Below are 21144 nucleotides of genomic sequence, written 5' to 3'. Positions count from 1 at the left end.
AAAAACTTAACCAAAGAGAGGCCACTATAAATTTTACCATGCATTGGTCAATTACAGTGTTTTCTGCCCTCTCATTGGTTAAGTTTTTTTTTGACGTCATAATCTGAGTCAGACACTTTTACTAGGTTCGGAGAGGGAAAGAAAATCCCTCATTTTATCATTTCTATTTCTTCTTACGATCAGATTTACAAGCTTTTTATTATATTTAACCATTGTTTATTAATTTTAGATGAACCTATGTTTTCCAGAGAAATGAATATTACTGATATGGAGTTGTATACCTTATATACAACCAAATGGGTTTATTAATTTAAAAATATTTTATTATTAATTATTTAATATTAATAAGAAAATTTTTTGTATTATAAGAGTACGTATGTTTTAGCCTATAAAATCAAGGATTGTTTAGTTTGAATTTTTCAACTAATGAGAGACAAAAAGACATAATATCTATAAGTACTTTACTAAAAGTTACCAAACCTGTGATCATCACCTGTGTCTGTGGTCAGACATGATGTTCACTAAAAAAGTAGTATTTGAAATTTCTTTAAGGGAAATATTTAAAAAAGCGAACGAAAAAGTGAGAGAGAAATAATAGTATAATGGATAAATAGAAAATCCATTAATTTTTATTAGTATTATAAAAGCACTTTTATTTCTTGACCACATATAAATCCTCTGTAGAATAAACAACAGTCCAATGGACCTAGAAAAGAATACATATAATAGAAAAAAACATTTGTATGGAGAGTCTGTACAATAAAGTCGTTTGTATGAATTAGTTTCAAATGGAATTACAGACGTCCACACAGACTGATGTTTAAAAAATAGAGTAGCTTCGCTGCTAAAAAATGATGTGAAAAATAATCTATCCATTTTCAACATAGAATATGGAAGATGATGCAATAGGCATAAACGAAACAGTTTTTGCCAACTACACTAATCAAACAGATGTTGAAAATACAGTAATTGACGAAGTAAGTATAATAATTTTATTATATAAATTGGTAAGTATTTGTTGTCTAAAGCTTAAAATTTTGATTCTTACTGACCTAATAAGGCTCTTCTTTATTGGGAAGCTTGATATTGGTCATTTCTATCCTATTCTATTAAATAAAGTATTAAGATATTTTTGTCTGAAGCTTATGATTTAAAAACTACTAAGCTGATTAAGTTCTCCTTTATAAGGAAGCTTCACATAGGTGGCAGGATGGTTTTAGGCAAATCTAATTTTACATTTAATCCATGGGATGGTTTTATGTTATTTTTTGCCCAATATCTGCCCTTTACAATACATAGGCCCCCTAAATGCTAGGGGCGCAGAAAATTTCTCATTTAGAATTTGAATTTAGTTTGATTATTTTTAGATACCAAGCTATGGTGTGCTATTGTATTTTGGATTATTGGTCTTTTCTTATTTAGTACCAGGTATTTATGTCAAATAAGTATTTGTATTAAACATTATACTTTTTATATCAATCAAATGTTCTGATTTTTCATCAACTATTTTCACAAACAAGGATGACAACTTTCATAAGCATAGCAAACAAAATAATGGGTGGAAAACAGACAAATTGAGTTTAAGAGGAGATGCTCAATGTTCATAGTAATCTTAAGAGAAATTTTAGTACTGTTTGAAGTCCCTAAGGGCACTACGGATAAACCAACGGACTAAGTGAGTTAAGAAAAGGCCAGAATAATTATAATGAAAATCACTCTTTAATATGCTTCATAGTGTTACAGGCAAATGGGAGGACGAATATATTAAATACTGGATGCTCTTTGGAAGGGGGTATCTTCCTTGAAAATGTTCCAGATGGGCTAGCGGATATACAGATAAAATTAGTTTTTTTAGAGTATCTTTGCTTATGAAAATTTTAGGGATTGCATTTGTGACAAACGGTGAGCTGCGGAGATATGCTGTGAAAAGTATCAACAACTGGAAAGTTCTCAGATCTTTCTATGGATACTACAGGTACACACAGTTTTATTAAATTATTTTCTCTCAAAATAATATATCAGCTTCAATCCTATAAACTTATTATTGTATCATTTTTCTTATTTTGTCAACAAACAAGGATGCAAACATCTAATAGAGCGTAGCTTTAAAATCAAACTTTATAACAAAGGAATATGAACACTTGTAGAGTGTCAGAATTTAATAAGCAGAATATTATTCAAAGATGTAGGCAAAATTGCGTGTTTACAAGATTCTGTTTAAGCATATAAACACAAACACATTTTTATGACTTAAAGGGACTGTGAACGTAAATTTTTCTCATCTTAATATCAAATCTTAACATTATCTCATTCATAATATCTTACAGATAGAGCAAAACGCGCTTTTGTTTGCTTAAAAAACGGCTTTTTCCGACGATTTTTATGAGGTACAGGGAAAGGAAGAAATTTTCCGTATTATATAAAATGTGCATTAAATTGCTTTTTTCTCCCATTATAGCTAAAATTAAACTTTTTCACATAGTTCCTGATTTTTCCTAACGGTTAAGCTGACTTTTAACATAATCCTTGCTTTAAACCAATGTATAGTTACTTAGAAATTGATAAAATAAGCAATATTTTTTATTGAAAACCAAATACAATAACAAATTTAGGAACAGGTTTTTTATTGGTATTCAATTAACTTTAGATGGCCCATCTCTCGCCCACCTTTAATTACAAATTTGTAAATAATAAAGACGCAATATTTCTTTATAAACAGTCTGATAAAAGTGTTAACTAATTCTCCAAAGTGGGTTATTTGTTGTCCAACACAATAAAAAAGGATATTATTATTTTAAATAACCTGTAAGATTCAACCCTTTGTAGACAGTGAGGTGTTTTTATGTCAATACTACGAATTTAAAATAGGTCTTTATTACCCAATTACTACGTTATAAAAAAAACTAATTGGCAATTTTATATCATAAAATAAATCCTTAACAGTAAGTAAATTGTTTCAACTATATATGACAAGTTAAATATCCCTACAAACATTATAAGAAACAAAAACGTTCAGATTTTCCCTGTTTTTTCCTTTTTCCCTCCCAAAATACCATAAAATCAAGGCATTATTCCTGCATATTTTTGTTAATAGGACGTTTTTGGTTGATCAGTGCAGTGAAATGTGCTTAGAAAATGTTAAGATTTGATAATCAAATGAGAAATTATTACGTTCACACTCCCTTTAATTATTTAGATGCTTTGATTAAATACCTAGTTGTCCTAAGAATCATTATTACAAAAATTATAATCCGGAATCATTATTCAAGTTTGAAATCAATTTTAACATAAATAAATTTACGAAAAGAGTACAATTTTCTAGGCCCTGTTCAGATATCCGAGTGTATGAGGTGCCAGATCCTATAAATCGTCCCAAAACAAGGAATGGAAGAGTTAACAGCACTACTCAGGCTTATAGGAGAAGGTAGTAATTTCATTTTGAAAAGCTACGGAAAAAAGTTTAGGGAGATCAACCCCGCATTAAGTAAGGCCTAGTTTAGACAAACAAAGAAGAAGTAAATTGATCTTACATGGTTTCTTTATAGATTTGGAGGAAACAGAAATACCATTGGTATGGCGGATGATTTAGATGCAGTTGACAACTTCCCTGATTATCCAGGTAAAGGTGCTGTAGGTCTAGTACAGGATTTATATGTTTAATTGACAACTTCCCTGATTATCTAAAAAAAACATTGTAGGTATTGCAGAGGATTCAGATGCAGTTGAAAACTTCCCTGATTATCCAGGTAAAATATTGTAGGTATAGCAGAGGATTTAGATACAGTTGACAACTTCCCTGATTATCAAGGTAAAAATATTGTAGGTATGGCAGAGGATTTAGATACAGTTGACAACTTCCCTGATTATCCAGGTAAAAATATTGTAGGTATGACAGAGGATTTAGATACAGTTGATAACTTCCTGATTATCCAGGTAAAAATATTGGGGTATAGTCCTTTCCATGACATCGCTCCATATGGGGCGATGATTTTCTATAGCTCCTTCAAGGAGCTATAGCATAGCCTCTTATCATATGGAGCGATGTGAAAGCCCCTTTTAAGGAGCGTTCATATCGCCCCTTATGATAAGAGGCTATGCTATAGCTCCTTCATGGCCTCTTAATAGCTCCTTTGAAGGGGCGTTAATATCGCCTCTTATGATAAGAGGCTATACTATAGCCCCATGATGGCTCCTTCATAGCCTCTCCATCGCCCCTCCGTAGTCCCTTACCTTAATTTATATAACATCCCACTTGATGGCCCCTACATCGCTCCTCCATCGCCCCTTCTCCAAATTTATATTACATTGTACTTTGATGGCCCCTACATCGCTCCTACATCGCCCCTTCATCGCTCCTACATCGCTCCTTCATCGCTCCTTCTCCAAATTTATATTAAATTGTACTGTGATGGCCCCTACATCGCTCCTACATCGCTCCTTCATCGCTCCTACATCCCCCCTCCATCGCTCCTCCATCGCTCCTTCATCGCTCCTTCTCCAAATTTATATTAAATTGTACTGTGATGGCCCCTACATCGCTCCTACATCGCTCCTTCATCGCTCCTACATCGCCCCTTCATCGCTCCTTCTCCAAATTTATATTACATTGTACTTTGATGGCCCCTACATCGCCCCTCCATCGCTCCTACATCGCCCCTCCATCGCTCCTTCATCGCTCCATCTCCAAATTTATATTACATTGTACTTTGATGGCCCCTACATCGCCCCTCCATCGCTCCTACATCGCTCCTTCTCCAAATTTATATTAAATTGTACTGTGATGGCCCCTACATCGCTCCTTCATCGCTCCTTCATCGCTCCTACATCGCCCCTTCATCGCTCCTTCTCCAAATTTATATTACATTCTACTTTGATGGCCCCTACATCGCCCCTCCATCGCTCCTACATCGCCCCTCCATCGCTCCTACATCGCTCCTTCATCGCTCCTTCTCCAAATTTATATTAAATTGTACTGTGATGGCCCCTACATCGCTCCTACATCGCTCCTTCATCGCTCCTACATCGCCCCTTCATCGCTCCTTCTCCAAATTTATATTACATTGCAACTTGATGGCCCCTACATCGCTCCTCCATCGCTCCTTCATCGCTCCTACATCGCCCCTTCATCGCTACTTCTCCAAATTTATATTACATTGCAACTTGATGGCCCCTACATCGCTCCTCCATCGCCCCTTAATAGCCCCTTACCTTAATTTATATAACAAAGCTCCTATATGGCCTCTCTATCGCCCCTTAATAGCCACTTACCTTAATTTATATAACATAGCCCTACATAGCCTCTCCATCGCCCCTTAATAGCCCCTTACCTTAATTTATATAGCATAGCCCCTACATAGCCTCTCCATCGCCCCTTAATAGCCCCTTACCCTAATCTATATAACATAGCCCCTACATAGCCCCTTCATCGCTCCTTCTCCAAATTTATATTACATTGTACTTTGATGGCCCCTACATCGCCCCTACATCGCTCCTCCATCGCTCCTTCATCGCTCCTACATCGCCCCTTAATAGCCCCTTACCTAAATTTATATAACAAAGCTCCTATATAGCCTCTCCATCGCCCCTTAATAGCCCCTTACCTTAATTTATATAACATAGCCCCTACATAGCCTCTCAATCGCCCCTTAATAGCCCCTTACCTTAATTTATATAACATAGCCCTACATAGCCTCTCCATCGCCCCTTAATAGCCCCTTACCTTAATTTATATAGCATAGCCCCTACATAGCCTCTCCATCGCCCCTTAATAGCCCCTTACCCTAATCTATATAACATAGCCCCTACATAGCCCCTTCATCGCTCCTTCTCCAAATTTATATTACATTGTACTTTGATGGCCCCTACATCGCCCCTACATCGCTCCTCCATCGCTCCTTCATCGCTCCTACATCGCCCCTTAATAGCCCCTTACCTTAATTTATATAAAAAAGCCCCTACATAGCCTCTCCATCGCCCCTTAATAGCTCCTTACCTTAATTTATATAACATAGCCCCTACATAGCCTCTCCATCGCCCCTTAATAGCCCCTTACCTTAATTTATATAACAAAGCCCCTACATAGCCTCTCCATCGCCCCTTAATAGCCCCTTACCTTAATTTATATAGCATAGCCCCTACATAGCCTCTCCATCGCCCCTTAATAGCCCCTTACCCTAATCTATATAACATAGCCCCTACATAGCCTCTCCATCGCCCCTTAATAGCCCCTTACCTAAATTTATATAACAAAGCTCCTATATAGCCTCTCCATCGCCCCTTAATAGCCCCTTACCTTAATTTATATAACATAGCCCCTACATAGCCTCTCAATCGCCCCTTAATAGCCCCTTACCTTAATTTATATAACATAGCCCTACATAGCCTCTCCATCGCCCCTTAATAGCCCCTTACCTTAATTTATATAGCATAGCCCCTACATAGCCTCTCCATCGCCCCTTAATAGCCCCTTACCCTAATCTATATAACATAGCCCCTACATAGCCTCTCCATCGCCCCTTAATAGCCCCTTACCTAAATTTATATAACAAAGCTCCTATATAGCCTCTCCATCGCCCCTTAATAGCCCCTTACCTTAATTTATATAACATAGCCCCTACATAGCCTCTCAATCGCCCCTTAATAGCCCCTTACCTTAATTTATATAACATAGCCCTACATAGCCTCTCCATCGTCCCTTAATAGCCCCTTACCTTAATTTATATAGCATAGCCCCTACATAGCCTCTCCATCGCCCCTTAATAGCCCCTTACCCTAATCTATATAACATAGCCCCTACATAGCCCCTTCATCGCTCCTTCTCCAAATTTATATTACATTGTACTTTGATGGCCCCTACATCGCCCCTACATCGCTCCTCCATCGCTCCTTCATCGCTCCTACATCGCCCCTTAATAGCCCCTTACCTAAATTTATATAACAAAGCTCCTATATAGCCTCTCCATCGCCCCTTAATAGCCCCTTACCTTAATTTATATAACATAGCCCCTACATAGCCTCTCAATCGCCCCTTAATAGCCCCTTACCTTAATTTATATAACATAGCCCTACATAGCCTCTCCATCGCCCCTTAATAGCCCCTTACCTTAATTTATATAGCATAGCCCCTACATAGCCTCTCCATCGCCCCTTAATAGCCCCTTACCCTAATCTATATAACATAGCCCCTACATAGCCTCTCCATCGCCCCTTAATAGCCCCTTACCTAAATTTATATAACAAAGCTCCTATATAGCCTCTCCATCGCCCCTTAATAGCCCCTTACCTTAATTTATATAACATAGCCCCTACATAGCCTCTCAATCGCCCCTTAATAGCCCCTTACCTTAATTTATATAACATAGCCCTACATAGCCTCTCCATCGCCCCTTAATAGCCCCTTACCTTAATTTATATAGCATAGCCCCTACATAGCCTCTCCATCGCCCCTTAATAGCCCCTTACCCTAATCTATATAACATAGCCCCTACATAGCCTCTCCATCGCCCCTTAATAGCCCCTTACCTAAATTTATATAACAAAGCTCCTATATAGCCTCTCCATCGCCCCTTAATAGCCCCTTACCTTAATTTATATAACATAGCCCCTACATAGCCTCTCAATCGCCCCTTAATAGCCCCTTACCTTAATTTATATAACATAGCCCTACATAGCCTCTCCATCGCCCCTTAATAGCCCCTTACCTTAATTTATATAGCATAGCCCCTACATAGCCTCTCCATCGCCCCTTAATAGCCCCTTACCCTAATCTATATAACATAGCCCCTACATAGCCTCTCCATCGCCCCTTGATAGCCCCTTACCTAAATTTATATAACAAAGCTCCTATATAGCCTCTCCATCGCCCCTTAATAGCCCCTTACCTTAATTTATATAACATAGCCCCTACATAGCCTCTCAATCGCCCCTTAATAGCCCCTTACCTTAATTTATATAACATAGCCCTACATAGCCTCTCCATCGCCCCTTAATAGCCCCTTACCTTAATTTATATAGCATAGCCCCTACATAGCCTCTCCATCGCCCCTTAATAGCCCCTTACCCTAATCTATATAACATAGCCCCTACATAGCCTCTCCATCGCCCCTTAATAGCCCCTTACCTAAATTTATATAACAAAGCTCCTATATAGCCTCTCCATCGCCCCTTAATAGCCCCTTACCTTAATTTATATAACATAGCCCCTACATAGCCTCTCAATCGCCCCTTAATAGCCCCTTACCTTAATTTATATAACATAGCCCTACATAGCCTCTCCATCGCCCCTTAATAGCCCCTTACCTTAATTTATATAACATAGCCCTACATAGCCTCTCCATCGCCCCTTAATAGCCCCTTACCTTAATTTATATAGCATAGCCCCTACATAGCCTCTCCATCGCCCCTTAATAGCCTCTTACCTTAATTTATATAATCCTTACCTTAATATATATAACATAGCCCCTACATAGCCTCTCCATCGTCCCTAAATAGCCCCTTACCCTAATTTATATAACATAGCCCCTACATAGCCTCTCCATCGCCCCTTAATAGCCTCTTACCTTAATTTATATAACATAGGCCCTACAAAGCATCTCCATCGCCCCTTACCTTAATTATATAACATAGCCCCTACATAGCCTCTCCATCGCCCCTTAATAGCCTCTTACCTTAATTTATATAACATAGCCCCTTCATAGCCTCTTCATCGCCCCTTACCTTAATTTATATAACATAGGCCCTTTATGGCTCCTGTACAGCCTCTGTAATTGTATTGCCCCTTCATTATAGAAGGTAGGGCATTAAGGTAAGGAAGGAATGTGACCCTCTACAGTTTTAAATTTAAGTTTTAAAAGGATGACAAGGATGACAACATTTATAAAAGCAAAGCTCTGAAACGGTAGAAAAAAGTTTAATGAACATTAATAATGTAGAATGTCAGAACTGAATAGTCAGAACATAAATTTAAAATTCGAAACAAAATTGTAAGTAAATTTATTGAGAAATTGCTTACATGCAGGAAAATGCTTAAGGACGTACTCACATTTTTTGGACTTGTTTATAGATATGATTCGCTTATAACATTCTATTTTGTTGTCCTAGGAATCAGTATCCCAGAAATCAGATTAATCGGATAATTTTGATACATAAAAATTTGTTGTAAGTTAATAATTAGTATGCTTAAAATGGACGTACGGATATTCTGATAATGATTATAGACTTTCTAAATCGTACCTTTCTACTACAGGAATCACATGCCTAAATTAACGAAAATAGCTAACCGTTACGGACGTACGGACTGATCCTTAATATAGAAAAGCTTTGCTTTTAAAAAGTTAAAAAGATTTTTTGAGGGGATGGGGTAATATTTTTCTTGGGGTGAATTTTCTGGGAGGGTGGAGATACCCTCCCTCGAAATAATTATAAACCCTCTATGAACTTAAAAGAAGCTTCACTGTAAAGGAGAACCATATAGGTTCAGCGGTTAGCTTTTCTACAGACAAAAAAAGATTACTACTTTATATAATAGGTTATGAAAAAGGAAAAAAAAGCAAGATAACAAGGATAACAACATTCACAAAAGCAAAGCTCTAAAATCAGGAGGTCAAACATAAATTTTGTTAAAATTAGCGTAAATCTATAATACAAAGTAGAATGATGTCTGTCCATACGTCTGTCTGTCTGTTTGTCCGTCTGTCTGTCAGTCCCTTAAGATCTCGGTAACCACTGAACCGATTATATTCTACTATTCAGGGATTATACCTACTGGTCCTGTGGTGGTTTTAGGCTATTTTCTTGGGGGGTGGGATACCCCCAACCCCCCAAAAACAAAAAAATCCCCCCCCATTTTTTTTTTTGCTGAAGATTTTCTTGGTCCTATTACGAATTTCGCCAAAAAAAATTTTTATCACCTCTTGGGGTAAAGCCCCTAGAGGCTAGGGGCGAATCTGCTAGTATAGAATATAGTAAAAGGGCATAATTTTATTTTTAGTATTTGATTATAATACTAAACCTTGTTGTCCTAAGAAACATTACTCCAAAACCCAGATGAATGGGACAATGATATTATACAAAAAAAATGGACGTACATACTTTCTAGTAATGAATATAGTATTGTACCCAACTGTTATAGAAATCATTCTGCAAAGTTTGAAATCGATAGGATATTTATAACATGTCTAAATTAAAGAAAATGTCGTCTAACCGTTTGGACGTACGGACAAACCAATCCTTACTATAGAAAAGTTTCGCATTTAAAAAGGAAAATTATAATGAAAATATAATGAATTAATAAAATAAATATAAATAATATAATAACATAATGAAATAAAGAAAAAAAAATAAACTAAGAGAATGAAATTTTTTAGTTAAATAGAATATTGAATAAGGATCATATAATGGACAAACAGACAAAGTAAGTTATAGAGCAGACTTTAAGAGAATATGCTATTACTCAAAGATTATCACGAAACCTAAGTCTTTTGAAGCATAATTGAGAGACAGACAAAATAATTTATAGACTGGATATACATATGTCATGGGAATATTCACTAAAAATCTCAACAGTCTATCTTTAACAATAGCAGAGAAAACCACATGCTTAACTTAATGAGAAGAGCAATGACGAAAGGACTAACCCTAATTGTAGAAAAGTTTCTCTTTTAACAAAAAAAGTATTTTTTTTGGTCTGAAGCTTAAAAATTTCATAAACTGACTAAATTCTCCATTTAAGGGAAGCTTCACATAGGTCATGGGATGGTTTTTTGCTATTTCATTTTCAGATTTAAGCCCCTAATTGGTTTAGGCTATTTTTCTGCCTCCTTACATTAAAAAGAGCGCAGCTGCAAGTGAATAAGAAAAGAGAAATATAAAAGAAGAATACATATTATCCTATTATATAAAGTAGTAAAACATAAACAAACGTTGGAGTGGACAAACCTAGGAATGGGACAATCGTCGGAGTGGACATTGCTTATGTAAAACGCAGGAGTGTCTTTAATTTTATTTATAAGATAAAAATCTTTCAAAACAAAAAAAAAATCTTGAATATCTTTTCTCACAGACTGAAATTTTAAAATCAGTCTGACAGTTTTCCAAAGTAGGTAAGTTCTATCGAAAGGCAAAGGTTTGAAACAGATAGAACATTTCATTAAACTAAAACATATTTTTTTCTCACATTGTTTACAACTGTCAAATATGTTTTTTTATATGCCTAACCCCTGCAGGGGGCTTATTTGTATATTTATATCTTAACCTAACCTAACCTGTGTAGAAATAACTAAACAAATGTTGTTGAAACCTAATTTTTAAGATATTATAGACACTTCTGCGTTTTACTTATATAATGTCCACTCCGACATTTGTCCGAAATATCCTGCGTTTGTCCACGTTAGTAAGGCTTTCTGTTCTGAAACTTAAGATCTCAATAACTACTAAACAGATTGCGCTTTCTATTTCAGGTAAGCTTAATATTTGTCTTGTAATGGCTTTAGGCTATTTTATTTTAAGTCGAGGGATGGTTTTAGGCTATTCTATTTTAAGTCCTGGGAAGGTTTTAGGCTTTTATTCATTCCCCTTTGAATACAGAGCCAATAGATGCTGGGGGCGTAGCCGCTAGTCGATATACAAAGTTTTTTTTTGTCTGTAGCAAAGGATCTCGTTTGCTCCTAAACCGATATGATGTATGTCTGTCTGTCTATATCGTAGGATCTTGCTAACCGCTGAGTCCTGAGATGATTTTAAGATAGTTTATTTTTTTTCCTTATAATAAAATAACAGGATATTTGTCCATAAAAAGCGAAGCAATATCTTAATTTTTGTTGTTGGAACTGTTATTCAGTTGATTATACCGAGGATCTAAAGGAATAAGACAATGGCCGATAAATTTTTATCCTTCCCTAATAACGATACACAAAATTGCAACACTACAACCAAAATATGACAAAAGTCCCCAAAGTTTTGAGCCAACGAATAAGAAAACTTCATTATAAAACTTTGGAGACTATTGTAAAAATTGCCTAATGTTTCCTTTCTCCCTGAGATTATACAGACTATCCTTAAACTAATATTTACATTAAAGTAACAGGATGTTTATCAGTATCAACTGAACCGATATGCTTCTCCTTTACATTGAAGCTTATTTTACTCGCAGGAAAAGTTTTCATTTTGGGGAGGGGACCAACACTTTCAGCCCCCGGAAGGTATCACTTCCCTTAAATTCTTAACCTTCCCCCTCCCCCCCCCCTCTCCACCACATCTATTCATTAAAGTACTCCTAGGGTCATCTATGGGATTAGCCGTTAGTGACTTAAAAATAATTCAAGTGCAATGATATATTTACCAAATTAATACGATAATTTTGTATACATTTTTTATGAAAAAAAATTATTTTGCCAAAGGCAGCCAAAAAATAAGCAGCAAATATTTCAAAAATGCTCTGATAATCAGAGATCTACAGGGATAAGACGAGTGTCGATAAAATGATATATATACATATATACAGTGTGTTTTTTTATGAGAACTTTTTTGAAAGCAATTTTACCTTACTTATAGTTATCAGAATTTAATGATTAATGGCTTATTCTCTTCTTTTTTTATAACCTTTAATAGAAAAGCAAAAAATATTTCAGTTTTTATTCAAAAAGCACAGTAAATTAAAAAATTTAAATCTTAGGTGTCAACATCTAAAAATGGTTTTAGTGCATTTTTCTTATAATCTACCTTTGCAAGAATGGCTGCAAAACGCTTCAAAGTTGAGATATAGAGCTAAAAATTTATATAGATACTATTTGTGACATGTACTAGAACATTTTGAAATTTGAAGGCCATATCTCAACCAGGGAGGGAATACTGGCCCCCCAATGTACTCCCTCCATTCTTGGAAAGGGTAGAAGATTTGAGCATTAGAAAAATGCGCTAAAACCATTTCTCGTATTCATTTGAATCCGGTGGATAGGAACCGGTTCTCATCCATACGAAAAAACTATGTCTAGCATCGTATTATATCCAGCTTTCTACGAATATAGATATGTACAATCATAAGATTAAACCCAGTTTTTTTAGCCGGTGCCTTCGGCACCTCGGGGCTAAAAAAACTAGTTTTAATCTCATAATTGTACTTTCTATATCCGCGGAAAGCCGTTTATAATACGATGCGAGAAATAACTATTTTAGATGTTGACACCCATGTTTTGAAATTTTGAATTTACTGTACTTTTTAAATAAAAACTGAAATATTTTTTTGCTTTTCTGTTAATGGTTATAAAAAACGAAGAGAATAAGCCATTAAATTCTGATAACTATAAGTAGGGTAAAATTGCTTTCAAAAATGTTCTCATAAAAAAAACACTTTATATATATGTATGTTTATATATTAATTATTCCCATTGATGATTCACAAAATTACCCCTTCTTTAGTTTAGAATTAGTGGTTGAAACATTTAGACACTCAACTTAATGAACTAAACAATCACTAAACAATAAAAAGTCCCCAAGGTTGTTAATCTAACGAATAAGAAAACGGTATTATAAAACTTTGGAGACTAGACAGCACTCTTGGATAAGCCAACTTATAACACTTTGGGAACTATCCCAATCCTCCCTGGCGAAATGACAATGAGATTTTTTGGTAAATTTGTGGCAAACTTTATTCTTAATAAATTAGCACTTGCCAAAATTATACTGGAGAGATATTTCATTGAAGAATAAATCTTTTTTTTTGCCCAAACTTTTCGTCAGCCAATAATAACAGATAAGTTAAACATTGTAAAAATAATATAGTAACTTAACTCGAGTTGTCGAGAAATTAGGTCCTGAGATGGTTTTAGGCCTGGAAAGGTTTATAACAATTTTATCTGTATTTCTTAAAATAAATTAACAGAATCTTTGTCTGTATGTATGAATGTCTGTCTGTACCGAAGGATCTTGCTAACCGCTGAACCAATATGGTTCTCCTTTACAGTGAAGATTCCTATAGGTCCTGAGATCGTTCTCCTTAATAGGGTAGCTTCTCATAGGTCCTGGGGAGGTTAATAACTATTTTATTTTAATCCTTATAATAAAGTAACAGGATCTTTGTCTGTATGTATGTCTGTCTGTACCTTGCTAACCACTAAACCGACATGGTTCTCCTTTACAGTGAAGCTTCCTATGGGTAAAAAGATGGCTTTAGGCCATTTTATTTTTAATCCTTATAAAAAGTAACAGGATCATTGTCTGTATGTATCAAAGAAGATCGCTAACTGCAGAACCGATATGGTTCTCCTTTATAGGGTAGCTTCCAATAGATCCTGGGAAGGTGTATAACTGTTTTGAAGGAGGATATAAGGGGCTATTAAGGGGCGATGGAGAGGCTATATAGAGGCTATGTTATATAAATTAAGGTAAGGGGCTTTTAAGTGGCGATGGAGGGCTATTAAGGGGCGATGGAGAGGCTATGTTATATAAATTAAGGTAAGGGGCTATTAAGGGGCGATGGAGAGGCTATATAGGAGCTTTGTTATATAAATTTAGGTAAGGGGCTATTAAGGGGCGATGGAGAGGCTATGTAGGGGCTATGTTATATAGATTAGGGTAAGGGGCTATTAAGGGGCGATGGAGAGGCTATGTAGGGGCTATGCTATATAAATTAAGGTAAGGGGCTATTAAGGGGCGATGGAGAGGCTATGTAGGGCTATGTTATATAAATTAAGGTAAGGGGCTATTAAGGGGCGATTGAGAGGCTATGTAGGGGCTATGTTATATAAATTAAGGTAAGGGGCTATTAAGGGGCGATGGAGAGGCTATATAGGAGCTTTGTTATATAAATTTAGGTAAGGGGCTATTAAGGGGCGATGTAGGAGCGATGAAGGAGCGATGGAGGAGCGATGTAGGGGCGATGTAGGGGCCATCAAAGTACAATGTAATATAAATTTGGAGAAGGAGCGATGAAGGGGCTATGTAGGGGCTATGTTATATAGATTAGGGTAATGGGCTATTAAGGGGCGATGGAGAGGCTATGTAGGGGCTATGCTATATAAATTAAGGTAAGGGGCTATTAAGGGGCGATGGAGAGGCTATGTAGGGCTATGTTATATAAATTAAGGTAAGGGGCTATTAAGGGGCGATTGAGAGGCTATGTAGGGGCTATGTTATATAAATTAAGGTAAGGGGCTATTAAGGGGCGATGGAGAGGCTATATAGGAGCTTTGTTATATAAATTTAGGTAAGGGGCTATTAAGGGGCGATGGAGAGGCTATGTAGGGGCTATGTTATATAGATTAGGGTAAGGGGCTATTAAGGGGCGATGGAGAGGCTATGTAGGGGCTATGCTATATAAATTAAGGTAAGGGGCTATTAAGGGGCGATGGAGAGGCTATGTAGGGCTATGTTATATAAATTAAGGTAAGGGGCTATTAAGGGGCGATTGAGAGGCTATGTAGGGGCTATGTTATATAAATTAAGGTAAGGGGCTATTAAGGGGCGATGGAGAGGCTATATAGGAGCTTTGTTATATAAATTTAGGTAAGGGGCTATTAAGGGGCGATGGAGAGGCTATGTAGGGGCTATGTTATATAGATTAGGGTAAGGGGCTATTAAGGGGCGATGGAGAGGCTATGTAGGGGCTATGCTATATAAATTAAGGTAAGGGGCTATTAAGGGGCGATGGAGAGGCTATGTAGGGCTATGTTATATAAATTAAGGTAAGGGGCTATTAAGGGGCGATTGAGAGGCTATGTAGGGGCTATGTTATATAAATTAAGGTAAGGGGCTATTAAGGGGCGATGGAGAGGCTATATAGGAGCTTTGTTATATAAATTTAGGTAAGGGGCTATTAAGGGGCGATGTAGGAGCGATGAAGGAGCGATGGAGGAGCGATGTAGGGGCGATGTAGGGGCCATCAAAGTACAATGTAATATAAATTTGGAGAAGGAGCGATGAAGGGGCTATGTAGGGGCTATGTTATATAGATTAGGGTAAGGGGCTATTAAGGGGCGATGGAGAGGCTATGTAGGGGCTATGCTATATAAATTAAGGTAAGGGGCTATTAAGGGGCGATGGAGAGGCTATGTAGGGCTATGTTATATAAATTAAGGTAAGGGGCTATTAAGGGGCGATTGAGAGGCTATGTAGGGGCTATGTTATATAAATTAAGGTAAGTGGCTATTAAGGGGCGATAGAGAGGCCATATAGGAGCTTTGTTATATAAATTAAGGTAAGGGGCTATTAAGGGGCGATGGAGGAGCGATGTAGGGGCCATCAAGTTGCAATGTAATATAAATTTGGAGAAGTAGCGATGAAGGGGCGATGTAGGAGCGATGAAGGAGCGATGGAGGAGCGATGTAGGGGCCATCAAGTTGCAATGTAATATAAATTTGGAGAAGGAGCGATGAAGGGGCGATGTAGGAGCGATGAAGGAGCGATGTAGGAGCGATGTAGGGGCCATCACAGTACAATTTAATATAAATTTGGAGAAGGAGCGATGAAGGAGCGATGAAGGAGCGATGGAGGGGCGATGTAGGAGCGATGTAGCAGCGATGTAGGGGCCATCAAGTTGCAATGTAATATAAATTTGGAGAAGGAGCGATGAAGGGGCGATGTAGGAGCGATGAAGGAGCGATGTAGGAGCGATGTAGGGGCCATCACAGTACAATGTAATATAAATTTGAAGAAGGAGCGATGAAGGGGCGATGTAGGAGCGATGGAGGGGCGATGTAGGGGCCATCAAAGTACAATGTAATATAAATTTGAAGAAGGAGCGATGAAGGGGCGATGTAGAAGCGATGGAGGGGCAATGTAGGGGCCATCAAAGTACAATCTAATATAAATTTGGAGAAGGAGCGATGGAGGAGCGATGTAGGGGCCATCAAGGGACTAAGATATATATAATAGTGAAGGGGCCATGAAGAGGCGATATTTAATTAAATAGCCCCTTGGGATAAGAGGACATATCATCTCCTCTTTAGAAGGGGCGATAAAGGAGCGATAAAGGATCATTTAATCGCCTCTTAGGGCAAGGGGCTATTAAATCGCTCCTTTCAAGGAGTCATAACATCGCCTCTTGTTATATGGGGCTATTAAATCGCTCCTTTCAAGGAGCCAATACATCGCCCCTTGTCATAAGAGGCGATCAATTAAAATCATCGCTCCATATGGAGCGATGTCATGGAAAGGACTATACCCAAATATTGTAGGTATGACAGAGGATTTAGATACAGTTGACAACTTCCTGATTATCCAGGTAAAAATATTGTAGGTATGACAGAGGATTTAGATACAGTTGATAACTTCCTGATTATCCAGGTAAAAATATTGTAGGTATGGCAGAGGATTCAGATGCAGTTGAAAACTTCCCTGACTATCCAGGTAAAATATTGTAGGTATGGCAGAGGATTTAGATACAGTTGACAACTTCCCTGATTATCCAGGTAAAAATATTGTAGGTATGACAGAGGATTTAGATACGGTTGACAACTTCCTGATTATCCAGGTAAAAAAATTGTAGGTATGGTAGATGATCTAGATGCAGTTGACACCTTTACCGATTATCAAGGTAAAAATGTATAAGGTATGGCAGAGGTTTTAGATCCAGTTGATATCCTCCCTGATTATCCAGGTAAAAATATTGTAGGTATGGCAGAGGATTTAGATTGAGTCAACAGCAGCTCATTTTGGTGAAAATTTTTGAATTAAGAGAAAAATGAAATATCTATTTTAGTAAGGTCAAGCTCTCGTTCATCTAATTCAAGCATTCAAAGTACACATTCAGGAATGATTTCCTTCGATGTACCAGCCAAAATATTGGTTTTTGCGCCTAACTCTCAAAAATATTTTCTTTTCTTTTTTGATGGGGGGTTGGACCTATATAAATTTTACCCCATGGATATGCAATTTGGCGTTGTATGTAATTTTTCTGTACCTTATTTTTTAAAAGGTTTTTATAGGTATTGATAGACTTTTGGGATTATTTATTATTCTTATATATAAGTATTTTATTAAACTTTTAAACTTGAACTAAATATTATCTGTGTCATTCTATAATCATTTACTAGAGAGAAGCAACTCTTCACATGGAAATTTCTTCCATTTGCGTCTGAGCCAACAATCAGGTTTCATATTTTCAATTATTCGCCTAAAATTTATTATAATGAACAGAGATAGAACTATATTTCCTTTCAATTGTCAAGAGCCCACATATATTTTTCTTCATAAAGCCAATCTTCTTTTAATCGTTGTTGGGCTTTTTTTAGTAGCAAAGCTACTCTATAATTTGAAATAACCGTCTGCCTGTCTGTATGTAAGAAACGTTATGGGGGAAACATGATTTCCTCAGTCAAATAATGTATAAGCAGCAAACACATAAAAAGCGAATAAAATCGTATTGAGTCTTTGCTATTCTAGATTATTTTTGAACTTAACGTTTCGGTTCCAAAGGCTTTTAAACCTATGCTAGCAGCCGTAGCCTACAATATGTCATTCTGAATATTCTAATACTGGTATGTCATCATGATGTCAGCCATGATTACTTTTCATAAAGCCTTCTAGACAGTGTAAACAATTGATATTACATATCAACTATTTTGATAAGTGTGGTGTTTTTGTATGTAGCAAGATAATAATTCTCTGATTGTTGTTATCATTTTACAATTTGAGGGATGTAAATATCCAGCATCTATTTTAGAAAGTTTTAATCGGAAGAGACCAAAAACAGCCACGGCATTGCGAGGAATCTTCACCATTGAGGAGGGAAGTGACATTGGAGTGACGTCAATGAGTTCCATTGGTCCAACTGTTAATGACATGTCTTTGACCAGCAAGGCAGGAATAAAGTAATAAGAATTTTTCCCGCAATTTCACCCAAAAAGGAACAGTTGAGAAAATCTAAAGTATTTTATCCTAAATCTGAAAATTGATTTTACTTAAACTAATATCTTAATGGTCCATTCAAATTTAAATATAAAATTACTTTTTCCTTGTTGTCAAGGAGGTTGATTATGAATCACACAATTATTTTGGATATGAACAGCAAAGAGTTAGTCCTGTCACAGTTAGACCTCTGAATATCATTCAGGTAATTTTTTATTAACAACAGATGATACACCTCTGTCTTGAAATGGATCAGGAAAAAGTCTAGTGAACCAACACTGAAGAAAAGGGCTTAATTGTGAAAAAAAAAATTATGCTATCTGAAAATCTTATTATATAGAGGGTTTGTGAAAATAAAAATGTTATCAGTTTTAATTCTAAATAAGTTTATTTCTATGATAAATGTTTTTGAATTAGATTTATGAAAATTTGAATTTTTGTGATATTAGCAAAGCATTTGACACCAAGTCACTCAATTCCTTGAGGATGTAAATTTAAACTGGTTTTTTTAAAAAATACGTGATCATGAATTACTTGCATATTGCAGGTATCTGAAGCTAAAAATGGTGCGAGTACAACCAAGACAACTACCCAGACCCTGACTACTGTTGGTGTACACAAGGATACAAACCATACAAACTTGCCTGGCGTCATTGATATGTAAACATTCAGGTATTTAGAAATCGTTGGCAAATTAGCCATGTAAAGCAACCTGCAGCTGAAAATGCAAGAAATGGTACGACAAATAAAACTCAGACAGCGAGGGGACATTACACTGGTACCCGAAGTTCTATAACTACGTTATTCAAGGGATTAAAACTTTTGGTACTTTTCTTGATTTGTGACTGGTTGTTTAAAATCTAGTAATGTTAATTTACAGAAGGGGTAATTTTACATACTATTAGTAGGGATATCTGTTGGGGGGATAAAAAGATGTAAAATTTTGTACCTAATATTTCTCTTTTAGTGCTAGATATTTGGGATAAGCCTGTTGGGGAAGCCTTCGCTCAAAATCAGATACTCAATGATCCACCATTGCTTGGTGCATTAGCTATCAAAACTTTTCTTGGCCTTCTTCCTTATAGTCCCATTATTTAATCACTCAACCTATGTTAATAATTATTTTTTATGTATAATAGCGGTTACGCCCCCTAAAGGCCTCTAGGGGCACTTGAGGAGGGGGTAGTTGAATTTGAAAACCAAATTTTTATTTTAGATTCAAATAGAAAAAGTAAAAAAAAATTTTTTGGGGGGGAGGGATTTTTATCTAGGGGCGATTTCTCTTGGGGGGTGGTGATACCATCCCCCAAAATAGTTTAAAAACCTATGAGAAGCTAACCTGTAAAGAAAAACCCGATCAGTTCAGCGTTTAGCGAGATCCTTCGATTCAAACATACACACAAACACACAGACAAACAGACATCCTGTTACTTTATTATAAGGATTTTAAAATATTATTTTTATCCTATGTATAATAATTTTTGTTTATTAGGGAAAAGTTTGAATGGACTACGAGAACCTATCTTAAACTTGTGAATTAATTTTGTTTGGCTAGCAAATCTATTTAAATTGTTTTATAAGTGTTTTTATGTGAATAAAAATTAATGTTGTTTATTTTTTTTAATATGTCCTCAGAATAATTGAACTCAAAACGAATTTGACTCTTTCCAATTTTGTAAATTCTATCGACTACGTCCCTGGCATTTAGAGGGTAAGTAATCGAAAGGGGAGGAAAGGGACGGAAAATAGAGAACAAAATATAAATAAAATAGCCTAAAACCCTCCTTGGGCCTATATGGATTACTCAATCGACTCTGTGGTAAGCGAAATTTTAATGATGAAAAAAAATATGTCTTCTATGTAAGGATAAATTAAATAAATTTTTCTATATTCTTTTTAAAAGCGAAGCTTTTCTATAATTAGGTTCGGTCCGTACGTAACGGATAGCTTTTTTCGTTAATATTGGCATGTTAGAATTGTCCTATCGATTTCAAACTTTGCATGCTGATTCCTTTAGGAGTTAGGTACGAGTTAGAAAGCGAAGCAACTCTACATATAATCGTTACCAGAAAGTCCGTACGTCCATTTTAAACATGTTGCTTTTTAACTTTTTTAGCATCAAATTTTTATGTGATAAAATTATCCGATTGGTCTGACTTTTGAAACACTGATTCCTAGGACAATAATGTACATCTCTATAATCAAGTCCTAAAAATGTAAGTATGTCCTTAAACACTATCCTGTATTTAAGCAGTTTTTCAACAGATTTACTTTCAATTGTGTTTCGTTTGACTTTTATTATTC

The 21144-nt window shown here is 36.3% G+C and overlaps 1 protein-coding gene and 1 long non-coding RNA gene across 2 annotated transcripts; both read left to right on the top strand.

Annotated features, from left to right (window-relative positions):
* Window positions 1-890: 890 nt before the first annotated feature.
* Window positions 891-19301, top strand: LOC145327037 (uncharacterized). The gene is made up of 10 exons (XM_080170535.1): window positions 891-977; window positions 1368-1428; window positions 1882-1975; window positions 3323-3424; window positions 3546-3619; window positions 17293-17340; window positions 18027-18083; window positions 18656-18792; window positions 18959-19045; window positions 19290-19301. The coding sequence occupies exons 1-10, from the start codon at window positions 891-893 to the stop codon at window positions 19299-19301; spliced, it is 759 nt and encodes a 252-aa protein (XP_080026661.1).
* Window positions 19302-19384: 83 nt separating this feature from the next.
* LOC145332769 (uncharacterized) lies at window positions 19385-20454 on the top strand. Its single transcript, XR_013884295.1, has 2 exons — window positions 19385-19512; window positions 20333-20454. It is a non-coding gene; the product is annotated as an uncharacterized LOC145332769 (long non-coding RNA).
* The last annotated feature ends 690 nt before the right edge of the window (window positions 20455-21144 follow it).

Source organism: Acartia tonsa, chromosome 1, assembly GCF_053477335.1.
Source record: "Acartia tonsa isolate MP-2025a chromosome 1, ASM5347733v1, whole genome shotgun sequence".
Classification (NCBI taxonomy): Eukaryota; Metazoa; Arthropoda; class Copepoda; order Calanoida; family Acartiidae; genus Acartia; species Acartia tonsa.
The sequence above is the reverse complement of the archived record's forward strand: the minus strand, read 5'-3'. Positions and strand labels throughout refer to the sequence as shown.